Source organism: Ixodes scapularis, unplaced genomic scaffold (assembly GCF_016920785.2).
Source record: "Ixodes scapularis isolate PalLabHiFi unplaced genomic scaffold, ASM1692078v2 PGA_scaffold11__112_contigs__length_91849675, whole genome shotgun sequence".
Taxonomy (NCBI): Eukaryota; Metazoa; Arthropoda; class Arachnida; order Ixodida; family Ixodidae; genus Ixodes; species Ixodes scapularis.
Window position 1 is genome coordinate 15,619,392 of NW_024609837.1, and position 27,545 is coordinate 15,646,936.

General features: G+C 47.8%; 3 protein-coding genes across 4 annotated transcripts in view; 2 read left to right on the forward strand and 1 right to left on the reverse strand.

The window, feature by feature from the left end:
* Positions 1–9,125, forward strand: part of LOC8051506 (elongation factor-like GTPase 1) — a 117,023-nt gene extending 107,898 nt beyond the window's left edge. The window contains exons 19-20 of the mRNA XM_042288830.1: positions 2,314–2,498; positions 8,764–9,125. Coding sequence (XP_042144764.1) covers positions 2,314–2,498; positions 8,764–8,952 — 374 coding nt within the window. The 3' untranslated portion in view covers positions 8,953–9,125. The remainder of the gene's footprint in view (positions 1–2,313; positions 2,499–8,763) is intronic.
* A 2,950-nt stretch (positions 9,126–12,075) lies between these two features.
* On the reverse strand, positions 12,076–25,211 carry LOC8051334 (28S ribosomal protein S29, mitochondrial). Of its 2 annotated transcripts, XM_040213077.3 has the most exons (13): positions 25,135–25,178; positions 24,610–24,725; positions 24,406–24,510; positions 23,074–23,182; positions 22,309–22,401; positions 22,108–22,244; positions 21,085–21,165; positions 20,942–21,021; positions 20,012–20,090; positions 19,863–19,922; positions 18,694–18,807; positions 12,770–12,884; positions 12,076–12,237 (listed from the first exon to the last, which is right to left on the reverse strand). In XM_040213077.3, exons 1-13 carry the CDS (start codon positions 25,151–25,153, stop codon positions 12,152–12,154), a joined length of 1,194 nt encoding a protein of 397 aa, XP_040069011.1. In that variant the 5' UTR covers positions 25,154–25,178; the 3' UTR covers positions 12,076–12,151. The 2 variants fall into 2 exon arrangements, with proteins under 2 accessions (XP_040069011.1, XP_040357802.1); XM_040501868.1 differs by having other exon boundaries at positions 20,942–21,165; positions 25,135–25,211.
* Positions 25,212–25,326: 115 nt separating this feature from the next.
* On the forward strand, positions 25,327–27,031 carry LOC8051333 (probable transcriptional regulatory protein DR_2548). The gene has a single exon (XM_002435207.5). It carries the CDS (start codon positions 25,519–25,521, stop codon positions 26,419–26,421), a length of 903 nt encoding a protein of 300 aa, XP_002435252.3. The 5' UTR covers positions 25,327–25,518; the 3' UTR covers positions 26,422–27,031.
* The last annotated feature ends 514 nt before the right edge of the window (positions 27,032–27,545 follow it).

A 27,545-nucleotide genomic window follows, 5' to 3' on the forward strand; every position in this document is an offset into this window, starting at 1 on the left:
GTTCATTGGACACAAGACATTTCTCATACAAATGACTTTTTTCACTAGGGTTGCTTCAGACTTGTCACTACTAAAACTCATGCCCAAGGTGTCCTTCCTCTCCACATATTCCATATAGGCACGTGCATCGATTGTCGACGTCGTGCGGCTTGTTTTCTTGCCTTGGGGAGGGGAAGTGCCTCAATCAGAAACCAACAATAACAACCGTCACGGCGAAGTGCATCCTTAGGACGCGACGCCACCGGAAGAAGAAGCACGCGCGAGGTTTTCGGCGAAGATGGCCGACTAATTTCCGATGCACTCGACTATCGACGCCATCGTTCAAACCCAAACGCCCAAGGAGGCCGATAAAGCGAATTGCTCTCTCCGCGGAGTGGATCGCGAGCGAGCGCTCTGGGTGAGATTCCGGTCAAGGGGTTTTCAAGCCGGGACCTTTTACTGTGATAGCTGCTTATGGGGGGGCTACTCGAAGTGGTGTATCCGTCGCCGATATAGTGAAAAGCTCGAAAAAGGAAATCCCCCAAACCCGTCGCGCGCCGCTTAATAAACCGCGCGTGTTTCCGTTAGATGGCTACAGGCGCTGTGACGTCGTATCACTCCTTGTCAGTGTCACTTTCCGAGCAGATATAAGGTTCTGTCCCCGTAAAGTGCAAGATACGTCAGGATACATTATAAGAGTCCGGTATGGTGTCACAGCCATCGTTGTGACTGTACTGTCGATTATTCACGCGGGACTGCTCTTTTATTATTATTACTTGTTTCTGGAATGTTGAGAGATCTCTCGAAGAGTGCGGCGCCGTCGTACACTCTGCGTTGGCCCTTAAACCTAAGTGATGCTTTTATATGCGATTCGGATTCCGCCGTTCTAGAGGCCTATCGAGATGGAGCTGCATCTTGAGGGCTTTTGCGGCTGCTATTACGGGCCACTTCCGGTCTGCGAGCGTCGCTTATGGTTAGCGCATTTCCGGTCGCTGGACACAATTGAAAGAAAGGAGGTATACTGTCGCCCGCAATATTCAGTGGAACGGATGAAAAGCATGGTAAAGCCTTTCTTGTGTTGCAACAGCTGACCGTATTTGTGGTGTCCCTAAACATATGTTAGAGTGCAGCTTAAAGGCTACACGGAGTATTTTTACATCTTTAAGGGTGTAAAATTGGTGTTTTGCAGCCTTAATTATTTTTACACAGTTAATGTTTTTACACCTTTCATGTTAAATGGGTAAAAACCCATTTAACACCTTTATTTTGAGTAATACACAATTTTTAATCGTGAATTATGGTGGTGTTTCATGGAACAGCCTTTATTTTGGAAGGTGTGGAAAAGCTCTGGAAAAGAGTGCTGCAGTGCCCTTGTCAACACCATCCAAGCTCCCGTTTGAAACAGTTTCAGCGGGGATTGTTTTGGCGACTAGGTGAAATAACTACTTGGCAGATACATTCCTTGAACTTAGATAAATCTTTAACGTGAAATCTAAACGAGAACAAATCCCTTCGTAACGGCGTTCACTTGCAAATGTCTTTCAGTTGTCTGTAACCAGGCGGTGGAGCAGTCAGCAGCGTTGTCATTCCGGTCTCGTGCGTGCATTAGTAGAGTTTTAGTAGATCGTTCCCATGACTCCGATAACGGTACCCGATACTCCGCCACCGGCTCCCTTGCGCATGCATAGTATCGTTATCAGGGCTATCGGGGGTATCGGAACGATCTACTAAAACTCTCTATTGCGTCTCCGCTCAGTGACCAGTGCCCAATGCGTCGTGACGCATTGGGCACTGGAGCTTTGTCCTTGTGGGCGCTTCCTGAAAAAACAAAATGACGGTACCTTGCCATGTTCTGCAAATGAACTGCGACAACAGCTAGCTGCACTCTGCTGCACACAGCCATATTCCCACTAAATATAGCAGATTTTCTTTTTCCCTGCTGAATATAGCGGGAAATCATCTTCGCTAGATATGGCTGATATTTTTGTTTCCGCTGGGCATTAGTGTCACATGACATTATGACGTCAAAGTGTCACGTGACGCTGACACCATCCGTCATGACGTCCCGTGCCACGACGTCCCTATACAAAACTCACTGCCAATAACGGCCGTAAAAAAAAAAATGGGAAAAAAAACCGCTGAAGGATATTTTTTTCTTTTCGTGACGAAAATAATGCCACTTTCGTAGACTGCCGTAATTACTCTAATCCTCTCCGGGAATTCGGACGCTGAGAGCAGACAATACTATTGATACTTCCATTTGTTTCTAACGAATCACTCAAGATGGCCGCCGTTGCTAATTCCCGCCGTGGTTGTCGCTGCGTTCGCTTGCAGGCAAGATGTACGCGGTGCTGGGGCGGCGCCACGGCCGCGTGCTGGGCGGAGACCTCCGCGAGGGTTCGCAGACCTTCGAGGTGACGGCGGTGCTGCCCGTCGTGGAGAGCTTCCACTTCGCCAACGAGATCCGCAAGCAGACGTCGGGACTTGCCAACCCGCAGCTCGTCTTCAGCCACTGGGAGGTGGGTGGACGGGCCAGGCGGGTTTCAGATCCGTTCAAGGCCTTTGAATTGGGCGGCGGCTTCCGCCACCTAGCGGCTAGGAGAAAGCGCGCGATACCTGGTGGACGGCCTTCAAACTACCGCGAAAATAGTAATTCATATACTCAAATCCCCTATTAGGGAGTTTTAGTGGATATCTCGGATAACGATACCCGATGACGAAACGATTACTAGAATGGAAAGTTGGGCAAATTGGTATGAATTCATTTCGAAAAACAGCGCGAATACCACACGGACAAGAAGGAGCCTCGTCCTGTGTGTTCCTCCTCCTTGTCCGTGTGGTATTCGCGCTGTTTTTCAAAATGAAGACGAAACGATGAATGCCCAAAGGTATCGACGCAGTATCTGGTTTCATGGGAACAAATGTCTAAGCCGAAATGCAATTTTATATATATAAGAGTGACACAAAAAAAAAAATTTAGTTTTTTTTTTTTTTTTTTTTTTTCCCGCAAAAATTATCTTGGCATCGCCGAACGCTCTTTCTCTACTCAAAAGTAGCGATAGAGGTCACAACCAGATGCCAAAGTTTCAGCCGGATCCGATACCTTATTCAAAAGTTATAAGGGATTTTCTGAAAATTTCAATGGGAAAATGGAGCCCATTTTTGCCCGTTTACGGTTTCTGGTGCCCATAGAGCCCCGTGTATTCGAAAACTCCGTCGGCCGTCATTTTCCCATTGAATTTTTTAGAAAATCACTTATAACTTTTTATTAAGTTATCGGACCGGGCTTAGGCATCTGGTTGTGACCTCTAGCGCTACCTTTGGGCGGCGAATGAGCGTGTGGCGATGTCTAGTTTATTTTTCTGGTAAAAAGAAAAACTATTTTTTTTTTTTACACCCTTATGTATAAGAATTGCGTCACAGTCGAGTTGAGTGAACTTCAACAAAGAAAAAAGACAATATTGGTCGACCCTAATGTTTGGAGAAATAGGAGGGCAGGAATACAAATATATATTTCACAGCATCTGTAATACCCTATGGATGTCATCTTAGGTCAGGGCACAGTCAAAGGGGTCCATATCACATGAGCGAATGACGTTTTAGCGAATTGACGTCCCCCCCCCCCCCCCCCCCCCCTGCGCTGCGCTTACGCCGCTCCGCGGTGGCAATCTGCGGCGGCTCATTACAAAAATGTTAACCCACATGGCCCACCGGTAAACGCCGCTTCGCGGCGGCAGACTATTCGCTAAAGTGTTATTCGGAGAAACGTGGGCGTTCACTAAAACGTCATTCGATCAAGTGAGTGCCTCCCCTTGGGACCGGCTGCGCAGCAATGCAGCCGATCGTAAGCCGCCCCAAGAGGCTTAGAAACCGGTCTTGTCTCAGTCGACCGAGGTCAAACCCAAGTGTGTGAACGGGCCTTTAAAAAACATATACTTTTTTTTACGGTTTCGATGAAAAAGGAATTTTAGAAAATCAATTTACAAAGAAAAAAATCCGCTATATTTACGGCGCGAAACGAATTCATAGTTGGCGCGCGCGGGAGCCCGCCGGAAAAGTTACAACTAGCGGTCACGTGACTGGCCACTAGCCACGTGGTGCTTGCGCTCTTTCGGGAGCTTCCTACGGACTCTAAAAACAACTTATAAATCTTCGTTCTTTTTTATTTTTTTATTATTGCAGTTCTTTTTTTAACAAAATATTTTGATGTTTGAGAAACAACAAGTATACAAAAATTGTCACTTCCGTTTTGAACGATACGATAACTAACAAAAGCCTCGCCATTTTTTGTTCGAAGGGGCAGGGTGTCACACGTTTTAGTTTCTAACACGTCGGCTCCCCCAAAGCGACGCCGCTACTCGACGATCACAAGGACTGCGGCCCTTTGTCGAGCAACGCCATCGCTTTGGGAGAACCGAAATGTTAGAACCTAAACCATATGACACCGTGCCCCTTCGAACAAAAAATAGCGAAGCCTTTGTTATCGTATGAGTCAAAACGGAAGATTTTCTTATACTCGTTGTTTCTCAAACATCAAAATGTTTTGTTAAAAGTGCCACAAAAAACAAAAACAAAGATTAACAAGTTACTTTTGGAGCCCATAGGAGACTCCCAAAAGAGCGCAAGCACCACGTGACTACCGGGAGGCACTCACTTGATCGAATGACGTTTTAGCGAACGCCCACGTTTGACCGAATGACACTTTAGCGAATAGTCGGACGCCGGGAAGCGGCGTTTTCGGGTGGGCAAAATGGGTTCACATTTTTGTAATGAGCCGCCGCAGACTGTCGCCGCGAACCGGCGAAAGCGCAGCGCGGCGGATGGGTTAACGCGCACCTCCGTTATTCGCTAAAACGTCGATTCGCTCAAATGTCGCTGTTCGCTAAAACGTCATTCGCTCATGTAATATGGACCCGCTACATGCCCCCATGCCGCAACTATAAAGGACCGTGACACTTGGGCCGCTTTCGTCAACCTACACTGCCTCTCACCAGCGTGCGTGCGTCGAGTTTCACCGCGTTGCACCGCAGTGCTAGGGTGCAGCGGTTGACACGGGGGAGTGCCTGGGCTAACCCCCAGCGTTGCCCAGGAGCAACATCTCAAGAATTATTTATTTTCTACCTCGCCTTTTGCGCCTCAATGAATGTAGTGCCCTCTGTCGCAAGTCTTCGAAACAGATCACGCGTCCTTCAAAACGAAAGCCGACAGTGATTGTGAGGTATGATGGCGTGCACCACTGGCCTCAAAACTGTGAGAAGAAGGTGCGACGCAAATATTACAAATTCGGTTAGAGCTTTCTCTACTGTGCGAAATATGAAATGCGCCCGGCCTTGTCCCATGTCGTAATTGCTTTCATTCGTTCGACGTGTAGTAGTGCCACAAATGCCTAATGTTGCTCACAAGCAACATTTCAAACCTGCTTACGAAAAAAAATGTTTTTTTTTTTTTTCTGTGACCAGATTTTTGTTATTTTGTTTGATCTAAAACCATGTCAGGGTTTGTAGGTCTCTAGTATTTCAAGTAAAGTTTTGGCCATCAAAGGGCTAAAGAGCAATGAAGTGAAGGCTTTCATTTTGCTTCTGGCTAGTTGCATGTTTTTTGCAGTTTCTATTAAAGATTTATTTTGGTAAATTTATAAAAGAAAAGTTGGGGTATGCACCTTTATTGGTAGATGTGTCGGCGGATATGCTGGTTTTTGTTGGGATTTTACAGAAATTATCGCTACAGGCTAAATAAACTGCCAGGTGTAGAAATGGAAGGGGAGAGAGGCTCTATCCTAACTGAAGTGTTGCACTTTGATTTACTTTTCATCAGTTTGTTTAGTACCCATTGTATATAGAGCCCACTCTGACCAAAACTTTATTTCTTAGAAGAAAGCTCTGTGTTTCTTTTGCATCTAAGCCTCACTCGTCATCAAAGATGAACTCGTTTAGCGATGCAATCTCTTTTTTATTATTATTTTCAAGTAATGTGCTAACAGATATCATCTGTTCCAAAAGCGTCAGTGGCTACTCCAAACCAATATTTTGTCCGCTAAAAAACCTGTTCCAAAAGGTCAAATGCCGCTTCCATCACTGGTATCGTTATCAGAGTTATTGGAACGATCCACTCAAACTCCTTAGATCCTTCCGATGACTCTGATAACGATACTCCGACACCTTTGCGCATGCGTCGTATTGTTATTGGGTATCGTTATCGCAGGTATCGGAACGATCCACTAAAACTTTCTATTGTCTCTATGGGTTTTCCTTCCTCACCGGCACAGTGACAAACGGCGCTGTTCCGACAGGAAATTGTCTGGAAAATGTTCCAAAAGCCAACTAATTAAGTTGTGGAGAATGACGGATGAAAGAAATGCGTCGAGAAACTGACGGAGAAGAACGTCGGAACGCTGAGCTCTGATTGGAATAATTAGTACCGCACTTGTCAAACGCGTTCGAACACGAGAGCCCAATGCTAAACCCCTACATTCCGCGTTTTTACATGTTTGACGAGTGCAGTGTAGACAAAGCCCAGCTAACCTTGGCACAATTGCTTCAAGTGCAAAATTACTGTCGCAAAAGCCCCGTGTCATTAGCCGCGTCTCGAAAACCCCGTGCTCAGTGACCCCGTTTCACATTACCGGCGTGCCAAAAGCCCCGTCCTCACCCGTCCCACATTCCTTTTGTGCGCTTTGACCGGCGTTGCTTGTTACAGTGGGGGATGGTCACTACATTGTGCGTGTATCACTGGGGCACTTGTTAACCCAACCGGCCCACCTGTTCACGCCGCTTTGAGGCGAGTCTGCGGCGGCTCATTACAAAAATGTCAACCCACCTGGGCCACCCGTACACGGCGGCTGTTGGTAGGAGTTGAGTTATGGGCAGCTTAAACTGGGGCTTTTGAAAACGGGGCAAAAAGAGCAGGGCATTTGACACGGGGCTTTTGACATTGGGTGCTTTCGTGCACCGCCCAACACAAAGGCTGCCTTTGCCTCCACTGCACTCGTCAAACGCGTTCGAATGCCAAGGCCAAACGCCGGCGTTCCGCGTTGTAACGCGTTTGATAAATGCAGTGAAAACCAAAGCAGCTAGCTTTAGGTTTACCCTCTAATCACTCCAACCAGAGCTCGGCATTCTGACGTCCCCATGCGCTCTCGTCTCCTCTGTTTCTCGGCGCTTGCGTCAAACGACGCAGCGTAGTGCCACATTGCCCAAGATGACATTAGGTGGCGCAAGTCACCATCCAAACAAATGAATCAGGTTTGGTCCTACTCTGGTAAGATTTGGTCCTGACCTGGTTTCGTGCAGTCTGTTCTGGAGCAGGCTATTAGCGCTGTTAAGTGCGCTTCTCCCAGTGCCCTGGTGTACCGCAGAGAAGACGCACCCGTGGGGGGACATTGGGACCTGTGTGTCTCGCTTCGCTGCAGTGCAGCAGCGTGCGTATGGAAAGAGAACTCCTTCAAAGTGGATGGTGTACGTGCACACGTAGGTTGGATTAAACAAAAAATTGATGCAACAACTCTAGTTTGCAGTAATGTTTACAGAATTTAACTGGCACATTATGATGTCAATATTTGTTGGGCTACAGTAGTACGAGATGTTGCATCATGAATTCTATATTGTTTGTTAAAATTTACAAATTTGGAATAACAAGAGTCATAAATCTCGACTAAGTGCAGCTGGAATGCGTCGCAAGTTTAGCCAAGCTATATTTGGATGCCAGTCTGGCAACACCGATCCCCAATGCATTTGCAGCGCAAGTGGGTGGTATGGTGCAAGCCCCTGCTAGTTGCCTAACCATGCAGGCATGCCAGTCTGTGCTGCTTTTCCTTTCTTTTTCACTCACTTTTGTTGTCTTTTTCATAAATGCTTCCACTCAAAGCGAAGCGCTCACTAGGGTATGAGTCAAACGGTCCGTGATCATAGGCTATCAACACAGAACCCCAAGCATCTGTCGCCGTGCCGAGGTGTTCCATCGTCTAAAGGCTCATTCACACATCTGCATTTGGTTGCAGCCTAGCACCTTGCGTTCCCCTACGGCAAGAAAGCACGCCAGTCACCGTCTATGAGGCAGCCCTAGAACTGTGTTTAAAGTGAAGATTTTGCAGTATTTGCTGGATCATATTTACCTACAATCTACGAGAAATGGTTCACTGCGTCAAAAGATTTCAAGCCCACAATGAAAGAATAGTGCACAAAACAAGTTGGGAAATGTACACAAACCGCAAGTGTTAGATAGATGGTGCCGGCATGTTTTCTTGTCATAAGCAATCATGAGGGAGCACAGTGCTGCGCCTTGCACTCGGCTGCAACCGGATGCAAGTGCAACTTGCCTCGAAATTAGTGCGACACATTAATAGACGCATCTAAACCAATTGCCCAAATTACAAATCTTTTTTTTTTTTTTTCTTTTTGTTAAGTTTTTGAAGTTTTGTTGGGCAGAGGCGTTCTACTGGCAACACTGAAATTGCGACATCAAATGTTGCCCGACGGGCTACAAGAACTTTGATGGTGTGAAATGAATGCTGGGGGAGCTCACGCCTGCAAAACGAAAAGAAATGCAGCGCACACGAAATAATGCATTTATTAGGCTGCCTGCTTGACCTGCAAATTATTACTTGGGACGTCACCTTGCTGGAGACAACAGGAAAATTTGTTTGTTGGTTTTGGCATAACCTTCGGCCGTTTTATTGATAGCTATTTTGAATTTAAGATAATGCATAGTGTGCCAGAAAGAGCAAAACCACCAAAGCTCCCCCCCCTAACGAAGCAGCGTCGCTCGAGAGTGTCCATCCCCCTGCAGGTGGTGGACGTGGATCCCTTCTGGGTGCCCTCGACGGAGGAAGAGTACGCCCACTTCGGGGAGAAGGCCGACACGGAGAACCGGGCCCGCAAGTACATGGATGCCGTGCGCCGGAGGAAGGGCCTGCCTGTCGGAGAGAAGGTGGTGGAACATGCCGAGAAGCAGCGGACGCGCTCCAGGAAGAAGTAGCAGACGTCTGGTTCCCCGTCCGAGAGTCGGATGTCCGGGAAGAACCATCCGATGTCCAGTTCTCTGTCTGGCGACTGGATAGCAACTTGGTGACGGGCAGTAATGGGGAAGCTTTCAACGAGAGGCTAGTCGGCATGGCGGAAATAAAGGGAAAGGATGTGTGGCGAAGGAAACTGTTTGAAGGGATGTTATTGGGGGAAAGAAGGACTATGTGTCAACTATTTTGTGCTACATTGTCGAGGTCAGCGTAGCTTCCACGGTGCTGCAGCCCCACACTGTTGCGGGACCTTGTGCGTGTGAGTCCCCCTGCATTCGCACAAGCAACTTCGGTGGCATTGGAACACCGTGGAGGCTATGCTAGCCTCGACGACGCGGTACAACAGAGTTGGTACCAAGTATAATGGGTTACGGAGAGAGTGATTGAGAAGCGGGCGAGAGGCTGGCCCTGCCCTTTGCGGAGGGCGGTAGCGCTTTGACGGTATTCGCAGGGGCAGATGCTTTCCGATGACATTTCTCCGGACGACTTTTCATCGCCAGCCAATCGTGGAAGAAGCCCGGGGAAGAACGGAGCGACAGGATCTGATCTTCCCCCGTTGTAACACCAGAGCTCACTTACCTCTTCCTAAGAGCCATAAATAAAAAAGGAGAGAGGCAAGTTCCATTGAAGGTTAGTGGTGGTGTTAATATGTTACTGCATATTTTTCAGTGAGCTGCAAGTGACTCCAGTTCACTACAAGGTGAGAAGGGCATGGGGGAGCTTCAGGTGTCCCGCCTCCAGTGCGGGGTATAAGGCCCTACCATAAATCATAACAAAGACAATGTTACCCACTTTAAGAAAGTTTCGGTGCGTCATACACCTAGAGCACACACAAGAATCCCAGGCACGGGCGCAGAACGAACACATGCTAAAGGCCGGGTGTCCTCAAGTTACGCCCTGCAGCTTCCATTCTCTTAGTGACCATAGGCATCTCAGATTTGGTACACCTGGAAGATATTGTTGATTTCATGCAGTCATGTGACCCGTCTTTCGTAAATAATGTGGAGAGATTTTTTTTAGTTCTGCAGTTTATGTTGCTTCTCTCTATTTTACATCCACATACTGCCTTGCAGTTTTATGGGTGACCCTTTTCTTTCCGCTTGCCATTACTATCTCATTGGGACAACCCCAAGTTTCTTGTAAATGTTTCGGGTGACGGAGCAGCTACTGGCTGCAGCATTTGTTTTCCCCTCTTTTGCAGCTTTCGAGGCTTATGGCCATTCATTCATCGCAACGAGAAACAGAAACTGATGCCCGTTTTGCGCTTCACGAATGTGGAGCATTCATTCCGAGTGCAACTAAACCAAAGCGGCAAAAGTCGCTCTATGGTCCCTCTACGGGAGAAATTTTAATGGTCGTTGATTTGCCTCAAAAATGGCTTCATTGCATCCATAGACACAGCTCAATTAGTAACCCAAATATTAGGTTGAAATATTATTTTTTTTGCAAAGTTATTGAACCTCATCTCCAGGAACAACTAGTTCCTGGAGGTTTACAAGACATTTTATGGCACAAAATGAATGCTAAAAAAACTCACTCCAAGAGAATGAAAAAAAAAAAAAATGTGCATCATGTTTTGTAGACTGCCTGCTCGACCTGCAAGTTTTACGACATCCGACGTTGCACCACCACAGTGCGAGAAAACTTGAATGTCGGGTAACTTCATTTTTCATTTTCTGAATAGTTATGAAGAATTTAAAGATATCCAGTAGTATGCTGGGAAATGTGAATCATTTTCGAACTTGGGTCAATTAACTGTGGGAATTAGTCTGTGTTACCCATGCAAACTGCAAGTTTGTCTGCTCCTTTTGCAGGGGTTGTGGTGACGTCAGAACACCGAGCTTTGATTGGCTCTGATTGAATATAGTGAGTAGACCTGAAAGCAAGCTACCTCGAGGTGTTACCCACTATCCTTGAGCGCGGCCTTTCTGACGTCACCACAACCCCTGCAAAAAAAAAGCAGACGAACTTGCACCCTGCATAGAACGAATAAGGTAAAATCATTTTTCTCTTGTGTGCGCTAGATTCAATTTTAAAAAAGATAAACAAGTGAAAGGTCGGATTACGTCTCAACTCTCGCACCATCTTTTGAGTGACGTCGCTGAGAGCACCAACTGGTTTCCCATTGGGTTCTGTCTTCGGGGATTCTCCCTTCGCGATTGTCGACTTTCCAGGATTGGCATCGCCGAAGGTTGTGACAAGCGACCGAGACATATGACGGTTCGTTATGAGGCTGACAACAAGTATAGCAGCAAATAGGGACTGGTTTTTGTTGACGTCAGCATACTCCCAATGAAGGGACACCCCATAACTGCCACATGTTGCTGCAGATCGGCAAAAAATGTTTTTTCGTTTGCGGGCAAAATCGGATTACTTCGGGGAAAGGTGGCGAGTTTTCTCTCGCTCGCACCAAGATAAACGATATGAGAAACAAAAGCTACAAACTATTTCAACCTTAAAATCATTGCACTGCTCCTTTAACCTTTCGAGTGCAGGGCTTTTTTTCCCCGCATGTCGAACGCAAGTTTTGGTCCCATGCAGAAAAACCGTTGCATGCTTTATGAAGTATATTTTTACCGACGGCACACTGATCTATGGGCTCAAAGTTAATCGATGTCTGCATGCCTCTAACCTAGAACTTTTCCTCGAATTGTACTTTTCAAGACGCAAAGTGGCATTCCAGCCTCACACCCTCGAGCCGCCCTTTTTGAGTAGCCTCAACTGACATTTGTTTTATTCAGAACTGGGACCTTCTCATTTAATTTATTACTAATTTCTAGATCTCGGCATTTGCCATTAAGTGTGGGGTTGAACGACACAGATGCACTTTTCTGGAGCAGCAAGAGCAAACAGAGCTGAAGTCCCCTAAACAAAACTTTCTATGTGTTGTCGACGGGTGTTGTTACGGGACAAAACGTTGCCCTAAACATAAAAATAAAATCGACAGCCAAGTTGGGAGAGGTAGGGAACACGTTGAAACTGAGACCTGCACGAAAGCGTGCCCTAGTATATTCAGGCACGACGCTCGAAGGTTTAAGAAAACAGCCGAGTTGCAGTCCACGTCTAGGGAACAAACGCTACGTCGACATGCAACAGCAGGTGCTTTTGACTCACTCCTTCGCTTTATTCAACGAGACCTACAAACTCTGCAAAAATGTGACGTCACCGTGCCTGGCAGATGCGCGCGAGCTGATGCGGGTTGTAGCCACTCAAGAACTTGAGCTCCATGCGTCCCTCTTCTGTCCAGCCTGCGAAAGTTTTGGGGTCCCGTCAACAACCCAAATCGGCCCTCGGACCATTCTTGTTTCGGAAATGAAGAGACGAACTCTCGAGCTACGCTTGAAACAACTTTAAGCACGATACACTCTGCAACAGAAACTCGCAGCAGACGCCTGCCAATAAGCGCCAACTCGTTCTTTTCGGAAATGTCCAGTTTCATGTTGCGAAGTAAGGAAACTTTACTTCTTTTCCGAAAAAACGGAAATGAAAAAAGTCATGGTGCAGCTGGCACACATTTGCAAATGCAGCTTTTCTCTGGAGTTCTCTTTAATGGCTGAACTTCGGAAACACGCTGAACACCAAGTTATATGCGAAGTGACTAAGAATTTGCATAAGAGGCTCTATTCCGACACAAGCTGTATGGTGGCATACACTAAAGATTCTGGGTGGCCATGTTTCTCAACGTTTATGAGGAGTATCAAGAGACACGGACATGTTTCCACGTTTCTGGCGTGGATAGGGACACGAGTGCCGGACACTAATTTGGCAAAGACAACTCACCGCGCCGGTTCTGAATGTACCGGCGGTCCACGTAATAGTCCAGGCAGCTTTCAATCTCCTTCTCGCTGTAACCCGGGACGTGGACTGGCACAAATGGCTCGAAGAACTCGAAACCCTGTAAGCAATCGACACGGAACGGCGTCGCCTTTGTCAAGACCGGCCCGAGGGGGTTAGCCGCATACACTGAGCAGGATCGAGACACAAAAAGTCGAAGTTAATCCAAGTATAAAGCACACCTCGCACTAAGTAGCACAGGGTGACCACCCGTCCCGCAACTCGCGGGACTGTCCCGTATTGAGGGCTCATGTCCCGCATCCCGTGATAAATTTCCAAATCTTCAAAATGTCCCGCCATTTCACGCTGTCGTAAAATTCACTCCGCAACGCGTGGTGCTGCCGAACAATGGGGCACGGGGAAGCGCGGAGGTTGCTGGTAATCGTGTGAATAGCAATGATGCGCCATTTCCTATCCAAGCATTACGAGAAGTGACCGTCGTTCTTGCAGGAGAACCCAAGCACATGTGCCGTTGTGCCTCTCCCCTTGGTGGAGAAATATTGTAGGAAAAATTGCTCGCCACAAGTTTAAATATAAAATATTGTAATTATTTTCAAATCGCTGTGTCGATGCAAAAAGATTGCTGTGTATTTTTTTTTTTTTTTCGGAGAAAACAGTTACACAAGTCTAAAAGCCTGCAACTCAACGGTTGAGAAAGAACATGTGTTAAAAATTTCTGTAGGATCATGTTGATAAAAGTAAGCATTGACAGGAAATTATGAACCAAAAAAGATTTCCTCTTTCTTATTTCCATTTGATGCATTGAGTTCTGCTACAGCCAATTTTTATGTTTTCAACTTCAACACGCTTAATAACATATTTGGCAAAAAAAAAATATATTACTGGGAGTGAAAATTATTTGAGCCTAATTGCTACAATACAATTAGCAGGTGTTTAAACAGCACATGATATTAAATGTGTTACAGGGCCTCGGTTCGTGGTGTGTGTGTGTGTTAACAAATTTCCTCCCCCTGCTCTGCCTGTCCCGCATTTCACTAGCAGAGAAGGTGGTCATTCTACAGTAGCGTTAGCTCAATACCATGTCGGACAATGGAGAAAACGCAACCATACAACGTGAAGACTGGTTCAAGTCTGGTGCATTCCATTTCACTCCAGCTAACACTCTTCCGTCCAAAACGGTGACAAGGAGATGGGCTCGTCTGCTTAAGCGAGGGTGTCGCTTTCACTTGAATGCACATTAGCTTCGTTCGATTCACCTACACCTTCTGCACCGGTGCAGGAAGTTCAGTTAAATCAAACGAAGCTACTGTTTAAAGTTGCTTGTGGGCCAGTTTGAGACGGTCCGTCGAAACTACTCCGTCTGGTCCATTAACATTGATTGTGAAAGTCTTCTAGTTCTTTGCGAGCCCAAGATGCGGACTAGTGTGCGGTGGCTAGAGGGAGCGTCGAACCAAATCTGTGTGGGAAAAATGTCCGTGGCCTCGTGAAGGTCTGATGGTGGTTTTGGAACGAATGGGTACTAGCCAAGTGTCTTTGAAGACCTCTAGTCTCTCGACGCATGTCTCAATCTTGGGAAGCACCGTTGTGGTGGCCGAAAGGGCTGTGAATTCGGCCGGCAGGCAAAGCAAAGTGCCACAGAAGAGCTGGGATGCGGAACAGGCGAGGTCTTCTCTGATGGCTGCACAAATGCCAAGAAGGACAATCGGAAGAATCTCCAACCTGTAGTAACCTAGATCGGTGTTCCAAAGCGTGCGACCCAGGTGCCAGTGAAAGCGGCCAGCCTCGGCTGCGGTGTCTTGGATGGGTGTCGCTTCCGGCCAGCGGGCAAACTGATCGACAGCGGTGGGGAGGTGTCGGTACCCTTTGCACGTTGTAGAGGTCCGACGATACCCGTGCGAACCTTCTCGAGACGATGGTCAGGAGGGATAAACTTGGCAAGGGGAGTTTTAGTGTGCCGGTTTATTTCGGCACACTGGCACGACAAACACTCCCGAGGCCACTCTCGAGTATCGACGTTCGTGCCCGGCCAGTAGTAGCACTCTGCAACAAGTTCCCGAGAAGCTCTGATTCCAGGATGAGCGAGAAAAGGGGGGAAGTCAAAACCTCGTCAGCATAGCTCTGCAGAGACGAGTGGGCGCTGCCTGCCAGTGGAAGTGTCGCACACGACGGGGAGACGCCCTTCAAGGAATCGGGAACCTCCGTGAGCTGTAGGGACGTTGAGGAGCTGTGGAGGTGTCGGAGCTCTTCATTCTGCTCTTGCAGTCTGGCTAAAGCTTTCCGTGACAAATCTGGGATGTGGAACAACGCAACGCAGCTGGCCGTAAAATTCCGAGCGAGCACCCGCTCAATCTCTTTGGAGATAATCTTGTAAAACGGGGGTGGGGGGGGGGGGGTACACTTGTTAAGTCAGCAATATGTAAAGATATGTCCTTTGTCTACTTTTATAATACTGTAAAACCCTTAATGTTTGCGAGCCCTTCATTTTCACACATTTCATGAACTGAAAAATTTGCGAAATTTAGTGGCCGCGATTATGTCCTCTGTGACTGATTCGCGAAAAATAAGGGTTGCAAAAATAAAGGGTTTTACAGTATTACAAAATTTAGGGACGGGCGCTTATTGTAGAGTGGGCACACGCTCAGTATTTTACGGCAGTGTGTCTGCAGGGACGGTCCGAGCTCCTTTGATGTGTCGTATGTCTGTGGGAAAATTCAGCCAAGAAAGCAGGGTGTCTAACTTCTCTAGGAGAATGACCGGTTCTGGCAGCCTCAAAGGCGTGTGGGTTCGTGAAGAGGATGAATTCGCGTCCTTCCAGGAAGTGTAGGAAGTGCACAGCCAGGCAGGCAGCCGGTGGCTCCTGACCAAAGGCACTGTAGCACTTCTCGGGGTCCGTCAGTTTCTTCAAAAGAATCCAAGTGGTCTCCATGCTCCACCGAGGTACTGCTGGACCAGAGCTCCAAGGGCGACTCTCAAGGCATCAACCATGATGCTTGCGAGGATATCATGCTGTGGATGTTTCAGCAGAGCAGAATCAGCTAGAATGATCATGGCAGCGTAGAAAGCATCCCCAGCCTCCTGAGTCCTTGAAACTGTAGCTGTTGAAGACTTGTATTGCGCGAGCCCAGCTTCAAGAGGTTCGAGGATGGTGGCGCAATGCCATACAAAGCGCCGGTAAAAGCTCACCGACGGAAACGGCACAGTTGCCGCAGGGATTTAGGGCAAGGAAACTTGGCGATGACCTTCACTTTCGTCGGCAGCGGTCGAATGCCTCGGTTGGTTGTCCACTACATGTCCCGAAAAGTCCAAGGAAAAGAACCCCAAACTTGCACTTGTCGACAATTACGATGAGGTTGTATTCTCGAAGTCATTCAAAGAGAAGTCGGAGATGGCGAAGGTGCTCCCCGGGTGACATACTTGCGACCGGACTATCGCAGATGCACGCAAGAAAAAAAGGGAGTCCCCGCGTTACAACGTCCACGAATCTCCAAAAGGTTCGCGTGGAATTTCTCGGCCCAAATGGCGTACGAGTAAACTCAACGGCCCAAATGGCGTCCTGATAGTGGTCCTTGAGATGTCCTCTGTGGCTACAGGAATTTGATGATTTGCCTTCGTAAGATCTATCTTTAAAAAGGTGGTGAATCCACCGAGGTTGACAGAGAAGTCTTAAACGTTGGGTAGGGGATCGCAGTCAGGGGGTGTGGCCAGGTTTGGCGCACAGTAGTGTCCGCAAGGCCTTCAGTCGCCGGCTGTCTTCTTTGGAACCACCTGTGGATGCGGGGATCAACGGCTCAAAAACAGCCAAACAATGTCCGTCTCCAACACATGTTCGAACTCTTGCCTGGCGACGTGGAGCTTTTCGGGAGATGGCCACCGTGGAACAGCACGAGTCGGCTGACCGCGGGTGATGACGCGGTGCACAATGTCATGCGTCACAGGATTTTTCCCATCGGGGTCGGGAATTCTTTTATTAGGCTCGTATGTGGCTCGGGCATGCAGCATTCTGTCGAAAAAGCGAAGGACGAGATGCTTGTACCGGTCACCGGAGTCTGGTGATAGAATCAGTGAGTTTCTCGTGTGTCATGTCAACCAAAAGCGCAAACTCGGATAGAAATTCCGCACCCAGGATGGCGTGACCAACTAATGCGACAAAAAACGCCCGACGAAACGTACGCCGAACATCCAGTTCGACAGCAAGGGATCTTCGTCTGTAAACGGGGATGCTACTGCCGTTCACTACACATAGGTAGCAGATGAGGCTGGAGCCCTTGTCTACGGAACGTGCAGGAAGAATGCCGACTTCAACCCCCGTGTAGACGAGAATCTCAGAATCCAAGAGTTTGTCCCCGAGGAAAAACGGGCGACTATCGGTGGGTTTCGGAGCAGCACTTGTCGCCGCTGGTGTTCTCTGGTCTCGTTTCCCGACCCCCCGCAAAGCCACGTGCAGCGTTCTGCTCTGGAACCGAATTTGCAATGGTACCAGCAAAGGTCGGAGGTCTGGAGATTAACTCCTCGAAGACCGTCGTCTCGAGAGAGAGACGCACGACGTGGCAATTGAGCAGAACGGGAGGGGTGGTCATAATTAGAGTTTCCCGAATGACCGGCCAGGGAGCTCACGACGAAGGAGGATAGGTTCTCGAATTCTTCTTGCAGGATCTCGGAAAGATAATGTGCTTCTCGACTGGAGCCAAGTAGAGTGGCTGAAGCTTGCTCACCCGGAGACACTTGTACGTCGGAGCTGCACACAGAAGTTCGAGATGATGCGGTTTCTGCGATCTCGTCAGCATGTGGCGCCAGAGCTGACAGGGTCAAATCCATTGCAATGGCGAGCAGCATCTGTACCGTCGGAGGAAGACGTTGCAGAAAGAGTTCTTTTACGAGTGCGGCGTCAAATGCTGCTGCCTGCTCGCCAAGCAAGGTCTGCATGTGACGGAGAAGCTGCGAAGGGCGTCGATCTCCAAGTTATTCCGCCGAAAGCAGTTGCTGTAGTAGCTTGCATTGTGAAATTGTTGTTTACTCAAGCATGGCAGCTTTTGGCGCGTCATACGGTGCAGCAGCAGGCGAATTTGACAGAACATTGCAAACTTCAACGCTACTTTATTCGGAAGGGCAGCTGCCAAATGTCCGAAACGTGTCACTTGTGATCCGACGTTCGAGACACTGAAGCGGACTTATAGTTGCAAAAAGCAGACTTGTGGGTGCCGTAGCCTAGCCAGAGGGGAAAAGGCGCACGGCATGGTGACTGGTAGTCCGGGGCAGCTCACCATTACGATGTGTTTCTAATGCTTTACTGACCGTAGTCTAAGTCACCGATGCAGCGGACAACAGAGAAAACGCAACCACACAACGTGAAGATTGGTTTAAATCTGGTGTATTCTATTCCGCACCCACTGGCCGGCATTCGGCACACACTCTCCGCTCATTTCCAATTGGCGCCGCCACAATACCACGACGCAACGTACTTGTAAGAACCTGATACTTATATAAGAGACAACCAGTATGACTAAAATACTGAGGTGGGCTAGTTGGCTCAACGTACTGAAGATGAATATTGAACAACATGTTTATAGTATAGGAATAGTGCTATCCTGCCTACTTCATGTCCGTGTCTGTCCCTTGCACTTTATAATTTCAACCTGTATGACCTATTAAATAATGAACAAGTGTTGCACGAAAATTTCTGTTGGCTCATTATAATAACGGGATTTACGAGTCAATTCATGGTTAAATTTACACTGTGCACATAACAAAGGCTAAATCGACACGGGTGGTATCATATGAAAGATCAGTCACATTCATTTGCCAGCCGTTCACACTGCACGATTCACGTCAAGCTTTTTCTTCTATCCACATGTTGGACACTCAAAAGAACTGTCCGACACATAGACTACTTATCAGAAACGTTTACCCACCTTGAGTCCGAGGAGGTACTTTGGGTAATAGCTTGGTACGTCCAGCTGATCCATCTTGAGGTGCCTCAGGGGCAGGCCAGTTGGATCCACTGTGACCACGATGGCCGCATTTCTCTGCGAGCAGGTTAGACGTGAGAGGTTGTGCTTGGCAAACATAGTTGAGAGACCCCTATGTGCAAGGCCATTTGCGAAAGCTTTGGCACCAAAAAATGCACGCAGGTTTCGTGAACAACTTGAGCTGGAGTGCGGATCGCTGCACAATTGAGATAAGGTAGCTTTTGCCGTGGGTTGCGATAATCAGAAACATAGCTTAGATGGATTGTGAACCAATCGTTAATCTTTGGCTGAATATAGTGCTCAGAACAAAACTTTGATATTTTATGGTAGAGCCTCACTTTAGCTAAAGAACAATGTAATAACAATATGAATCTACGGGGAAGCAATGTTAGAAGTAATGCCCCTACTGCTCGCACATGCGTTTGAGTTACTGACGTAACGAAAACGCCGACTTTACCAGAGGGAGGTTTCTGGTTTGCATGGTCGGTCGTAAAAACACAGATGCTTGAATTTCGCTGAAGCTCCCCTTAGTTACCGATTTGCCTCAATATTCGTTCCGACACAAGACACATCTGAACTCGTAATCCAAATTGCAAGTCACAACCATTTTTCTTTCTAGCAAAGTTATTAAAGTTTCAGATTTTGTCCGAGAGCCACCAAGACGCCCCACTGGAAACACTGATGGGGCAATATATATGGGCATTACTGGTTATCCTCGACGGGTTACAAGTTTAATGGCAAGAAATGAATGCTGGTTAAGCTGACGCCAACAGAACAAAGAAACATGCACAAAATGCTGCATTTTTTTCACTACCTGCTCAACACGCAAGTTGTACATGTGACGCTGCCCCGCTCAAGGGTGCGGGAAAATTTGTACGTCGGTTTTGGCAGTACCTTTTATTTGATATTTTCTGAATAGTCGTTTTGAATTTAGAGATAATTAATAGCATGCAGGAAATAGTCGAGCCTGTCATATTTTCAAAATGTGTTTAGTTTCGGTAGCTCGAAAAATGCCGGAGCTCCCTCTTATTAACTAATTGTAAACCGATCGGAACTGAAAAAATTTGCAAGCCTCTGTTTGTTCCTTGCACCCAGCGCCGACGTTTCCTTACCCAGTCATTTTTGAGCACCTCCTTGAAGTGCCGCACAATGCTGAAGTCCTCGGCAGGAATCTGAAGAAGTTTTGGCAAGTATTAAGTCCCATGTGGACCCAACTCGACCCCCACCCCCCGAACAACGGGGACCTTCAACGCCAACTTACGAAAGAGCGATCCAGTCGACGTAAGTAGGAGTCATGCCAAAACGTATTGACGCCTCTTAGCATCACCAGTGTCTTCACCCTGAAAAAGTGACATCCGTTTGTTGAGGCTCCGTTCCTGCGTCCACTGTTTTGGCAATGTCGGCTTAAAAGCTCCTTTTTTTTTCTCGTTAGTTTAACATTTAACATGGCCTTCTGCTAGGCCTGCGATCCCGACATCACCTCGGTATGTCCATGTCCGGAGGTCGAGACCAAAACTTTGCGCCCCAGCCCTAACCAGGACGACGCTCCTTCGAAAACTGGCACACGCTTTAAAAAGGCACGGCGAGATTTTCACGTTCACGTCATGCATGACAGTACAGTCGTGCATTATTAATTGAGAACTCATTTATATGGACACCCCGCTACATAGACTAACTTTTCAGGGATGAACTGGCGGAGTATCGGTCCTTATTAACGAGATACATCCGTAGAACCTTTAGAAACACGCCGTAACTTCTGAATTCCTAGTGTCCTGCTTCGATTACCAAGCTGCAACTACCCTGTCTTGTATTAAGCTTCCGCAAACGTAGCTGGGTACAAGTTAAATCACATGCATCGTTCGTAGCTTACAATGATGATTAACGGTGTATATGGGCGCAGCAGCAACAAAGGCTATGCAGAGCACAAAGTTGTCTGCTTTTTTTGCAGGGGTTGTGGTGACGTCAGAGCGCCGAGCTCCGATTGGCTCTGATTAAGGGATGGTGGGTAGACCCCAAAGCAAGCTGCCTTGAGGTCTACCCACTATCCTTCAATCAAAGCCAATGGGAGCTCGCCGTTCTGACGGCACCACAACCCCGGCAAAATATGCAGACGAACTTGCAGTCTGCATGGTATGCCGAGTCATCCTGAGCTTATCGGAGCTCTAAACAAAGGATTGGAATGCAGTCGCACCTGCCAGAGTTCGTGTATTGCTTGATCTCCCGCAAGAGCGCCCCGAGGCAATCGCAGGAGTGCTTGATACGCTCCACGCCCTGAAAAAAAGAGTGGTCACTCGCAAGGGTTGTTGTGTAGGGGGGTCGTTTACGGATGCTCACGTGGTCGATAATGTTGGTGAGAGGCTCTCCCTTTTCGGTCACCTCTCGCTCGGACCATTTGTACGTCTCCATGGCGGTCAGCTGTGGGAACACCAAAACCACTGGGTTAGTCGCCGAAGGTAGTCAGGTTGCCAGGATGTACTACCGACGTCCCTAGGACATCCCTGGAACGTTGCAACATCCCAAGAGTGTCCATAGACTGCGCGTGCGCTGCTAAGGATAGCAAAACGTGCCATCGGATATGTCGGAACAAACAGCAACCGAGAGAAGAGATTGGTTAAAATAACATTGTCAACAAATCTGGCTGAACTAAACGACATAAACGTGAACCGCAACACGTTAACGCCAGTACTGCTTTACTTGCTTGTCCTTGACACATTTGCACTATTTTATCTGTACCAAGAAACGCACCGACTGGCCCAGCAACACACTTTACTAGATCATTGATGACGTCGGTTTGCCACGTATGACTTGACGACGTACGAACACTTTGTAGAGAGAGCTGCAGCAGCTCTGCCGGATCGCCGATCTGGTGATCTGGCAGATCACCATAATACACCAACATTGAAAAAAAAAAAAAAAAAAATGAACACCAAGAAACATTTGTCAATTTCTCACATAAATAAACGCTGGAAGGTTTACGGACCTACTTATAAAGCGTTTGTAATTTGTTTCACATTAAGTTTGACTGCAGCCGACGCTACGATCCCAAAGAGCCAATCAAACGGTGCCAAAAGTGCATCGTCGGGGCACTCGTATTTGTGCATTTACCATCGCTAACTGAACCAATCACGCAGAGAAAACAGCGCAAGATCACAGTGCATTCGCTGCGCACGATTGCTTTGGCCGGGGATAGCTAACGCGCAGACGACGACGTCCTTCTGGTGTCACTCCATTGGCCCCATCAAATCGTGGTCAGCTGCGGTCGGACTTGGGAGTGAAATAGGGTATGGGAGACAAAAAACGCTACGAGCCAAAGCGGAATTTTAGAAAATGTTACTACAAATGCGTAACAACACCAACATTCAACTCTTGTAGCAGCTGGCTGTTGAGGACGCGGAAGTGCTGAAGCCAGACAGCAGCGTCTATGGGCGAGTCGATGAGTGTTTCGTCCGCGGCGTTGGCCGTGTGCTCCTTGGGGCGTTTCACCCACATGGGAGCTGCAACGAAGCAAGAGCGGGGTTACGCCCGCCTTCCCCGAAATGTGCCGTCGGCCATCCTCACCCCAGTCCTTGGAGACAATGAGCCAGTTGTTGACGGCGGCGTAGTGAAGCAAGTGGGCTTGAGTGACCGCCTTGCCAGATCCCTGCTTACCGTCTGGGCACAAGGGTCAAGTACTCGCTTCATAATTACGAGCTTCGTCACCCGCGTTCATGCTCCGGCATGATTCGGCAAGTAGGGAATGCCGTGGCTACAACGAGCCAGTTATAGGTCGTTTGTGAGAACGAGACGAGTTACAGTGTTCCGTCGGAGTGCACTTTCCGCTTAAAGCTGTTTCGGGCTTTGCTCAGTCACTTTGAGTGGCTCGTAGCTTTTACCGTCTGCCAAATTACACTGAAACAGGGTTTAGGCCTAGGTAGTTCCTGCGGCAGTGGGGTCACAGGGGCTGTCAATTCTGTTGCGATCAATGCTACTTTTCCAAAAGGAAAATAGAGCCTTACAGTTTCTTAATTTTCTTTGAACTTAAATAGTATTTCAAGAACATTTTGGGTGCTTGTATCTTTCTCAAAGTATGTTTCAAGAACCTGATCCGTGTACATCTTTGTGAGCCGAGATCATTGAGTCTGTACCATCAGCAGGGGAGCGGTAAGGAGACATTTACAAGTACCATCTACAGCACTCCCCTGACCTTAACATCTATCCCCTCAATCGCGACGTCTTTGCGCTATATTCGAAGTACCACCACCTGAGCACCGCGCAAAACCGTTTTTTTCACCGACCAACTCCGCTCGCACTCTGCTATTCATTCAAAATGAAGCAAAAGGATACAGAGCATAATCCTGAGGGCTGGTAATTTATAATTGTAATTCTCGAGGAACGCCTTGACTTCGAGGAACGGTTGCCGGACCATCACGCAGAACTCTGCAAACATCTCGTTCTGCAAGAAGGGTGGACAGTTCACAGAGCTTGGAAGACGACGCTCGAGCTAGGGTGTTGTCAAAAAGGATGCAAGCATAATCTAAATCCCATAAATCTGATTGACGGCGTGGACGCGGGTGAATTGAGACAGAACTAGTCACTAGAAATAAGAGCAAACTAACTTTTTCGGAGCCTTGAACTGCACACGGTGTATGCCGAACAATCGGGAGAAAAGAAAACTGCGTTTTTCTCACGGCAGAAATGAACTATGCATCGCCCAATGCCTAATCTCTACCCAATGGCAGCGCTAGTAGTCGGCACAGTCGCCAAAGTTTCAGAACTTACCATTATGAGATTCAAAAGTCGAGATTCACAGAAATTTTTAATAAAAAAAGCGGCGGCCCACGAACACATGGAGATGAATGGCACTTTCTACCAAAACCGGGCCCCATTTTTTTTCAATTAAAATTTGTGTAAATCATTTGTAACTTTTGAAACGGGTAAAGCAAAATTCTGAAACTTCTGCATCTGGTTCCAACTGTTAGCACTATATTTTGGCAAAGACGAAGCATTTGGCCAAGCGCAATTAATTTCCCTGTGAGAAGAATGTGGTTTTCTTTTCCAAAACACCCGTTATAATTAATTTCAATTCATGAAAATGCACCGAGGATGTGGGCTCCATTCATTCTTGTATGGCTAGCAAGTCTCATTTGTCACTGGCGAGCCTTATTCACATGCACATGGTTCACACGTCCGCATACATGTATTGGGGAGGAGGACAGACCATGACGCCCCAAACGGTTAACTTTAGAACTACACGGATGGGGACAACAAATACAATGACTCAGCGCTCGGCCGACATAACCGAATGCGGCGTCAGCGCTCGGTTGGAGTTTGTGTTCTCCGGTAAGGGGGAGGAGGGGCTCTTTTGTTTCCACTACGGCCTGCATGAACAATGCAGCATGCACGGTCCCAGCTCAGCACAAAAGCCGAAGTGGGTCAAGCTCGCATTCTCTGAGGATAGATCCGGCACTTAACGTTGCTTCGTCGATTGTTAGTATTTTTTACACTAAACTGTACCCCGCGCTCTATTGTAGAAGGTGACATGGACATGCCCATAAGGCCTGTCGGCATGTGCACAGGCCTTGTGTTGAGTAAACACAGCGCGTGAGGAAAACAAACGGGTCAGAGCGCCCCCTATAGTTCGATCTCCTGCCCAATAGATAGATTTATGTCGCATACCATTACTTCCATCTTTTTAGTGGGCCTGAAGATCTGGAAGATTGATTTCTGGATGTCTGGTGGAACAGTGTAGAAGAGCCCTTCATGCTGCTTGGTGTGATTGGTCTGCAAAGAGAAGACCTGCGTTGTAAGGATGCATAGTTTCCAGGAAAAGCTGAACTTAGGGAGAGGGGGTTGCGTTTTTCTTTTCTTTTTTTTACGTACGGGATTTGACTCAGAAGTTCGGAAGTTGGAAGGGGTCTTGTAGGCAGGTGCAACTTGCGTCGATAATCGTCTGCAGAGTTCTGGCTCTCTTAAGCAGCTTGATCGCAGCAACGAACCTTCATGACGAGGGAAAAGGCAAAATCGTGGTTACAACATGGAACTTTTTTATGTTTTGCTCTCAAGCACTTGCAAGATGAATATCACGCAGGGCTCTTTGCTTCCACGGTATTTGACAAGTATGCCACCAACTTACACCCTATTTAAAGCTTACTGTTATTCCATATTGTGTCTTAGAAAACACGATATTTTTTTCCTTACGCAGCCAGGGTTTTACTCGTGTTTTTTTCCCCTTAGCTTTGGGTCTCAAGTGCAAAGGCGATCACCGTGTATTCGCTGATCTAAGTTATCCTGAATAAAATGTTGATGCGATGATAATATTCCTCGAGCCACATCCGATCGGTCCTTTTGCGGTTAATTCTGTAAGCGCGAAGTTCTAATATTTAATAAAAAAAAGAAATTACTCACGGGCAACTTTCTGTGCCATGCTTCCTTGGAGAAACCAAAATTGACTCGCAGGAAGAGTCGAGGCGATGCGCAATGCTGGCGCCATCTAGAAATATATCTCGCTCTCCCAAGATATAATTTAAACGTACAGACAACAAAAAAAAACATTTTTGGTAGTGTGTACGTGGATAATTTGAACTGTTATTTTATTATCGCGAGTTAAAGCAAGTTTTGATTGCCCGAGTCCAATGTCAGCTGTTTCCGGTTCCGCCGGCTCGCACATGCTCTTCTTGCCCTTTCATTCGTATTATCACTGACGAAAATTCTTTAGCTAAAAAAACTTAGGGCAAATTCCCAAAAAACACCCGCTCCTTCGTCGTTAACCGGCTATCGAACTGTTCGGTGATGTTCCTCAAGACCGCATCGAAGCTCGCGGCAAGCACCGTGAGAGCGTGCACAACTCCAAGCCGTGCGTACCGTTCAGCGACCTTGCTCCGCCGGGCACCCGTCTGTCCGCACGCATCGGGACCGCACGGACCTCCACACGCCTTCGAAAGCCGCCGACACGCCGGCCACAGCCACTGGCAGAACGTGCGCCACATCAAGGCCGCCAAGGACGCGCACAAAATGTCACAGACGGACAAGTTCGTCCGGCTGATTCAGGCGGCAGTCAAGGTGGGCGGCAGTCCAGACCCCAAGTTGAACCGATCGCTTGCCAACGCCATCGAAAACGCCAAGCGGACCCAGGTGGTTACCAACGCCGCGATAGAGTTGGCCATCAAGCGAGCCAGCGGCGCCGAAAAGCCCAAGAACCTCAGAAAGGCTCTGTACGAGATCATCATGGAACACGGAGTGCTTCTGCTCGTCGACGTGGAGACGCCGAACATCAGCAAGTTCGGAAACGAAATCAAGATCATCTGCAAGAAGCACACTTGCCGGATTTCGCGGGGCGGTGTCAAGGAACAGTTCCTCGAGAAAGGCTTCGTCAGAGTCTCCGGCCGAGAGGACGGAGCCGCTCTGGACTCGGACGCCGCGCTTGACGTCGCCATCCAGCACGGCGCCGAAGACGTCTTCGACATCGACGACGGGGAGAAGACGATGTGCGAGTTTCTCTGTGACGTGACGGACTACTTCGCCCTCTCCAAGGCGCTCACGACGAACGGATACGTTGTCGAGGAGTGCGGCAACAAGTTTGTACCCATGGTGCCCGTCACAATCTCCGAGGAACACATGGGCGTCGTCGGTAGGCTCTGCGACGAACTAGAAGAGCATTCCGACGTTGTGGCGGTGCATACAAATATCGCGTAACGGTGCCAGATGTCGTCTGTATTTTCTCATTCATCCGAGAAGTCTTCGTCTTGTTGATCATCGCTGATCACTGTTGTAGGTTATGAAAAGCAGGTCAAGCCCTTCCCATGAAGCTCTCTGCTCACCATGATCTCCTCCTCTCCACTTGCCTCCTTTTCAGCTCTGCTAAAGTGGAGGCTTTCTGGGAGCAGCTTGTCCCGCTTTTGTTAACCTGCAACAACGCTGTTGAGTGGTGGGGACGGTCAGGCCGAGATATGACGGGTCTTCTGGTTGCCCTGCTTGCAGTATCAAGCTGCACGAGGACTGTGGTTACGGGATGCAAACAGACACGCACCCAAAGCTGTTGGGCTTTTGGTGAAGATGGGTTATCATGAAAATAGGACCCGTATGTACTGTGCCTACAACATTGGTCTGGCTTTCATCTTCGAGGCAGAATGACTTTATAAAGGTTGTTCAGTCCGTGCATTGCACGTGTGCAAACTTTTTAGCCCGCAGTCTCCGAAATAATGTTGATGTCGACTAGTAGCTTCTCATTCAGATTCAAGCTCTTGTCAATAAAACGGTGTTTAGGTCTTGTCGACATGCTGTGTTGAAGGCCAAAAAACGAAAACATGTGTTTTCTCTTACAAAACCATGGGAAAAAAAAGTGCCCGAGCAAATTTGTACGTTGTCGTCATTGTTCTTCTTATGTATTTGCATTGATTCCCTGGAATAGTTGATGACACCACTATGGTTCAGTGATTGCTGTTTTCACCGCACAAAGTAAAAAACATTTTTAGCAGGATACTGTTGGGACACCGTTTGACAATGTGGGTCATATTCTCATGTCCTTCCCAAATCTTCAACCGAACCTTTACAAAAAGATCTTGCAAGGTCTGTTGTTTGCACGCCATCTTTGTTAGGTCCTCTGTTTAAAAGTAGACAGAACCTTTACCTCATCGTGAAACATAGTGTGGTGGTCGTAGCCATTTCATTTCCCACAGCTTGAAAAGCCCACTCTATTCACGCTTGGAGATTTCGCGTTATCCACTTTGCACGCCTCACATCTCTCGGAACATGTAATAACAAGGCGCACCCCATGATATGCATGAAAAATTTTTCCCGCCTGTGAAATGTAGCACAGA